A 6,779-nucleotide genomic window follows, 5' to 3' on the forward strand; every position below is an offset into this window, starting at 1 on the left:
AAATTTTTTTTTTTTCCTTTTCTCTCTTATGCTTGAACCTTTGCTTATTGTGAATAGAAATCTCACTTCTCAACAAAAGGCTTTATATTTCTTGTAGCAAATTTCATTTTTCTAAAATTACTAAAGTTATTTTCAGTGGCCGGTTACTTTGCAAAACTGGCACTAAGGTAATTACATTTTCAAATGACTCCACCTCAAGAATCGATAGGCATGTGATGGTGAACATTTGTGATAAGTTTCATGCTTGTGTCATCAGCAGAGCGATTTTTACACCAGTCGTCCAGACTATTTGCGATTTTGTTGTATCAATTTTAGGCCCACATTAGGGCCCCAATCTTTTTTGCAATTGTGCTGTTGCCTTGAAGCATATCAGTTTCTTGACATCTATTTTTGTTTCATTATTCTTTTGATCTAGATTACTGATTTCTCTATAAATCAGCAATCTAGAACACTGATTTCATAAATGTTTCTTTGAAACAGACCCCAGCTATGAAAAAGCAGCTGGAGCGCCACATGCCTTCTCCGCCGACCCTTGACAGCATCATCACAGAATACCTGAGAGAACAACACGCCCGCTGTTCGAATCCCGTCACCACCTGTCCACCTTTTTCCCTTTTCAACCCTCACCGCTGCCCAGAGTCCAAACAGAGGCGACAGGCTTCACCCAACTTCACTGCCCGTCTGGGGAGCAGGATGCTGTATCCGAAGTACCGGGGTGTGGACAGAGGAAGTCTGGATAGACAGCTAATATTCAGCAGGTAAGAAAAAACACCTATGTCTTTTTAAAAGCTCTAAACCAAACTTGATTTTTTTTTCTCTTTGACTCTGTTTCCTCTTGTTTTCCTCCTCAGGTTTCGCCCCGTGTCAGTTTTCCGTGAAAACAATGGAGGCGATAGCAGTTTCACCTGTTGTGCCTTTTCGGCCCGTGAGCGCTTCCTGATGCTGGGAACGTGCTCCGGTCACCTCAAGCTTTACAACATCTTCTCCGGAGAGGAGGCGGCCGACTACACCTGCCACGGATCGGCCATCTCTTACATCGAGCCTTCCCGGGTAGGAAAACTAATTTTAAATCTCAAGTTTGATTCGTTGGATCCAAAACATACTGAGAACAGTTTGGCATTTAGAGAAAAAGCAGCTTAGGTTTAAGAAAATGGTTTGATTTCAGACCATTTGCTTTATTAATAATAAGCAACGTGAGTTGTTTAACTTATACAGACTAGCTTTTAGATTACTTCTATTAATTTATAAACATTTTTGGATTGAAATGGATCCATTTTTTCCCCATTTCACAGGATGGTAACTTTGTTCTTACCTCTGCTTCGTGGAGCGTCCCTCTGTCAGCTCTCTGGAGTATGGACAGCATCTTTACCATGAAGTAAAAATGATTACACATGGCAGTTTTCACCTTAATCAGTGGTAATAATGGATTATATCATGTATTGTTAAATATCACATATGTCATCTGTCCACAGAAACTCCTTTGGAGAGGATCACTATGTTGAATTCAGCAAACTCTGTCAGGACAGAGTAATTGGCACTAAGGACCAGGTTGCACATGTACGTATCACATTGACTCTCTGTTGGTGCTCACTATATCATTAAGAATATTTTATTTTTTTGATGTCAGGTAATGTATATAAAAAATATTTATACCTTCAGAGTTTTGGATGACTCTTAAATGTCATAATTTGTAAGGTAGTTTACTGAGGTTAAGCTACATAAAACTATATTCATTTTAATACATCAGGTGCTTTCGTAATCTAATGAAAGTAATATAAAGTATTATATTCTGATCCATTGAGGGATTTCTAATGAAAAGCAATTTATTTCAGATAAACACTAAAATGAACAAGTAACTTAATGATTATAAAAAAAAAATCAACTGAAGCTGCTTTTCTTAATTTGTCATGGTAATGGTCATACTAAGACCCATTAAGCAATGATTTAATTAAGAGAAAAATAACTGTAATGATTCAGATGTGAAAATATGAAATCATCATACTGTGTCGTATACAGTTAAGTTAGCTTACGTCTGGTCCAAAACTCACAAAGCAACAAATCTAGAGAGCAACAACAAAGACTAACATGCTCATTTTTATCTTTAGTTACTGACTTAAATGGAAAGCTTTGATGCTGTCATGCCGTTATCATTTATTTGTGACTCTGTGAACAATAACATATTGTGTGTGTGTGTTTTTTTTAACCTATCATCTTATCTTTTGGTTTGTTTTATCTCTTTTCTGTCTTTCTTTAACAATGGACCCTTCTTGTGTCTTGAATTAAGACTGATTGGTTTAATTATTGATTTATTTATATTTAGACTGTTGTTTCTGACTCCCATACTCCAGATCTACGACATACAGACAGGTCAGGAGGTCCTGACCCTGAACGACCCCGCATTGGCCAACAATTACAAGAGGAACTGTGCCACCTTCAACCCCACTGACGACCTGGTGTTAAATGATGGGGTCCTGTGGGATGTGCGAGCGTCACGGGCCATCCACAAGTTTGACAAGTTCAACATGAACCTCAGCGGGGTTTTCCATCCAAACGGCCTGGAGGTCATCATAAACACTGAGATTGTATCCTTTCTAAATGTAATAACCATTGGAGTTTAGCCCCTTGAAAAGTGAAAGGAAAAAGGAAAAAGAAATGATGTTTGCTATCCTCCTCAGTACAACTATACCAAGGAGGACAGGTTGGTTTCAAGCATCAGTGCAGTTCTTAGCAATGAGTCCTAAGCAAAGAGAGCGGAAACATTCTTTACACGGTGAATAAAAAGCAGATTGGTGCACTAATTATACTGTTAGTCAGTATAATTTTCCTCCACTATTGTCTTTGTGCCATGTGTGAGTGACGTTTAGGTCACTCACACAGAACTGGATGCTGATAGCTTCCTTTCACCTTGACAACAAAAGCGGGAAGTTTTTATATTAATGTCCAGTAAGAAGCTTTGGTGATGTTGAGGAAAAATAATTTTTACCTTATCGGCAGGTGTGAGCTTTAATCCATAATATTTTCCTTGCAGCTTTGCACACATTTTCCTTTCCCATTGCTTTCTAAACTCTTTGCAAAAAGACTACCCTTAAAAACATTTTATTTCCTGTGAGATCAATGTTTTGTAGTTGTTGGGTTTGCTGTCGTTGTCGACCTTGACTGCAGGTTTCAGTGGGACCTGAGGTCCTTCCACCTGCTGCACACTGTTCCTGCTCTGGATCAGTGCCGGGTGGTCTTTAACAGCAATGGCACCATCATGTATGGAGGTATGGGTCTGACTCTCTTAATTTGGCCTGTACATAACTTTGTGTTATGACTGATCTCCCCTCTCTTGAACAGCGATGCTGCAAGCTGATGATGAGCATGACGTCATGGATCAGCAGGTGACGAGTCCCTTCGGCTCATCTTTCAGAACATTTGATGCCACGGACTACAAGCCTATTGGTTGGTCGACTTTACCTTTATTCTGTAATGTCTCAAATTGTTTTCACCTCCTGTTTTTACAGTTTCGAAAAGCCTTGTGCAACAATTATTTGATATCTGTCTCATCTGTGTCTTGGTAACAATAAAAGTTGAGGCTTTAAATGTTATAAAATAATTTTTAAAAAAGCCCCTTGTTATTTATTCAGCTTAGTTTGTGATCTCTTTGTGATACCTTGGTCTGCTAGTGGTTGCTGAAAGTAACTGAGCTCCTGCTTCAGATTGTAACGTTTGGTTTTGATTTAATTTTAAACAGCCACACTGGATGTGAAGAGGAACATCTTTGATCTGTGCACTGATACCAAAGACCACTACCTGGCTGTCATAGAGGTACTCGATTTAAATTATTTTTAAAATCTCATCTCATTGGTGGTAACAGTAAAGCAAAACTGTAGCATAGATAACTTTAACTGATTGGAAATCAAAATGATAATGACAATACTCAACCTTTCCACTTTTACCATAGGAGATCGTTAGGGTACTTGTGGTGCTCTTTGTATAATGAAGTTTTTGCACATTTTCTCTGTAGAACCAGGATGCGGTGACCATAGATACTGTATGTCGCCTTTATGAAGTTGGACGACAGAAATTAGCAGAAGAAGGAGATGATGATGATCAAGTAAGATTCCTAAAATTTGAAAGAAACATTTCATTTTCTTCTATAGTCTTTCTTGATATTTCTTTCCTTGTTAATTTATTTTCTTATGCATTTTTTACATTTATTTTTGCAGTTTGTGTGAGAATTTTTTGGTTTGAATGATCTGGTTTGAGTTGCTCATCAATCTGACATCTAATGTGCCTTAAATTGAGATTTGAATAGTTTCCTTACTGCATTTCTGTGTTTTCCAGGATGAAGATCAGAATAATGATTCCTCAGACACAGACGACGATGAAGATGACGACGATGATGATGACATGGATATAGAGCCCCTCATTGAAGAACTTGCAAATGAGGAAGAACAGGAGGACCAGGATCAAGCTGACTTGCCTGCAGATGACGCGGTATCTGATCATTTCATGTCCTCACATCTGAATCATTACAGTTTTTTTTCTCTTAATACACATGTCGAAAGTGGACAGAGATATAAGAAACTTATAAGAAGCTGTTTTAAAATATATAGTTTTAACTTCAGCAACATGCACGCATGTTTTCATCCTATTATTAGTACTGCTAATTCATTTGACGGTTTTGTCACGTAGCGATATGGATAAATTCAATTCCATCTAGCAGAATGACATTGATGAAATATAGAAAATTTATATTTAGTCAGTATGGTGTTGGTTTCTAAATGTTACTTTTTGTTTTTCTTCAGATTGAGGCTCTTCTTGGTAGTACTAGTGGTGATGATGGTGATGATGATACTGATCATGACTCTGAAGCTTTAGACCATGCATTATCATGTAAGTAATAATGCCCATCTGTTGTTAAATTAACCTGAATACAATAGTTTTTATTATAAATTGCACCTGTTCTAAAAATTTGCACATCCTATCTTCTATGAACACTTAGAAAAGATTGCTAAGAGCTTTAGACTGTGAAATGTATAAGACAAATTAATTATAACTTAATAAACATATCTGCTTTATGAAAAATGAGTGATAAATACTAGTTCATATATATATATATAAATTAGTATGTTGTTTTATTTACAGTGGATGTAATAAGAGATCTTTAATTCAGGCGCTAATTATGCACTTTTTAAAATTTGTAAAACCATAAGTATGAAATTGACTATATATGCAGAGATACATAGTTCGTTTCAAAGTCCCATTTTAAAATCTATTTTGGCATTTTTAGTGAGCCCAACTAAACGGCTTGTAATTTTGTGAAATTAAATAAACTTTAGTTTTACTGTTTTAACCATCATCTATGTTTTTCTCAATTTAACATTTAAGTTGATAAAGTTATCTCACATATTGTTGCAAAAATGTAATGCCTCGATTTTAGGAGACAACACAATGAAAGTAAAGCTTGACATTGATACATCTAATGTACCTTTTATTCCGACTCCATCGGTAGAGTTTTGTATAATTTACATGTCCAACTTTTCAGTTTCCTTGTTTTATCAGAGAAATTATTTGACATTTAAAAGGTCCATTTTGAGTATTATGACATAATGCAATGGGATAACCGTTGCATAGGAAATGATTGGTGAGGCATGAAAATAATTAAAATCTATTGTTGTAAATGTTTTTTTCAATTATGATTTTAAATGAATTATGCCTACATATGTTGCCTGTTTTGTGTTGTCATGTTTTAGGGTTTGGAGAAGAATCAGATGATGACGACCCTGACATGTTTGGATCCTTGCCTGACTTATGGTTTTAATGATGTAAGAGTAGACACTCCGCCTGCAGAGAATGTGAATCCCTCTTAGAGAAAATGGTAGCAAAAATGTAAAGTTTTCATAAAAGGATCTTGACTGGCCATTCATTTTCCATTTCTTGTCCCTGTTGAGTGATTTTAAAAGATTTGGAAATATATATGTTGCTTTTTTGGCTTTTTCCATTGGCTGAAGATATAGCACATGCATTTTTTTTCATCTCTAATTTCTACCAATATATGCAGCAAAACCACAAATGGACCCAGTTATGAGAGCCTGGGGAGAAAATACAAAATTGGGAATAAATTACAAAGAAATATTTTTCTTCTAGAGAAATTATGGATATTTTTCACCATTTTGATTTGGACTTGTTTTTATTGGATAGTAACTGAAGAGCTTTTTTTTTTTTTTTATAAAAAATTACCTGCAGAAATTTCATGATTTGCCAGGAAACAAAACATATTGATCCTGATGTCATTAGCTGATCTAATAATAATCTTATGTGCCCATAAAAAGCTTATTTTCTCAAAGATGTGCCTCACTTGGGTGTTTGTCGATGTTTTATTTAAAACATCAACAAAAATAATTTGAAGCGCTTTCATGTCCTCTATGTGTTCATGTGAATATGTAGTCGTGAAGCCAGAATGCAATTCAGGAAAAAACATTTGATAGAGAAAGGTAAATTAAGTAAAGATCCAGTGTTGATCCTTATGATGATCAAATGGTTAAAAATATGTAATTACTATTAACTTTTCCTTGATGGGGAACTTGCTAACAAACCAAATATTACCTCTATCACATTTCCGTTGTTCTATTCATTCTAACAATTGGAAAATGAGTTTCAGTAAGCTACCTGACCCAATTTCTCCACCAGATGGCAGTGCATCCCATATTTGAGTTGATAAAAATATTTTCTAACCCAGTATATTTCACGGTTTACTGTTTTTTAAATACTGTTTAATTTTAAGTTAGTGTTTT

General features: G+C 35.7%; 1 protein-coding gene across 1 annotated transcript in view; it reads left to right on the forward strand.

Annotated features, from left to right (window-relative positions):
• Positions 1-5,907, forward strand: part of LOC103134715 (protein VPRBP-like) — a 23,947-nt gene extending 18,040 nt beyond the window's left edge. Inside the window, exons 18-29 of the mRNA XM_016668991.1 lie at positions 448-758; positions 852-1,050; positions 1,293-1,375; positions 1,473-1,557; positions 2,349-2,582; positions 3,170-3,263; positions 3,337-3,441; positions 3,734-3,807; positions 4,007-4,096; positions 4,327-4,479; positions 4,791-4,878; positions 5,739-5,907. Of these exons, the coding sequence (XP_016524477.1) occupies positions 448-758; positions 852-1,050; positions 1,293-1,375; positions 1,473-1,557; positions 2,349-2,582; positions 3,170-3,263; positions 3,337-3,441; positions 3,734-3,807; positions 4,007-4,096; positions 4,327-4,479; positions 4,791-4,878; positions 5,739-5,806 (1,584 nt within the window). The 3' untranslated portion in view covers positions 5,807-5,907. The remainder of the gene's footprint in view (positions 1-447; positions 759-851; positions 1,051-1,292; positions 1,376-1,472; positions 1,558-2,348; positions 2,583-3,169; positions 3,264-3,336; positions 3,442-3,733; positions 3,808-4,006; positions 4,097-4,326; positions 4,480-4,790; positions 4,879-5,738) is intronic.
• Positions 5,908-6,779: the final 872 nt, after the last annotated feature.

This window comes from Poecilia formosa, unplaced genomic scaffold, assembly GCF_000485575.1.
Source record: "Poecilia formosa unplaced genomic scaffold, Poecilia_formosa-5.1.2 Scaffold18, whole genome shotgun sequence".
Taxonomy (NCBI): Eukaryota; Metazoa; Chordata; class Actinopteri; order Cyprinodontiformes; family Poeciliidae; genus Poecilia; species Poecilia formosa.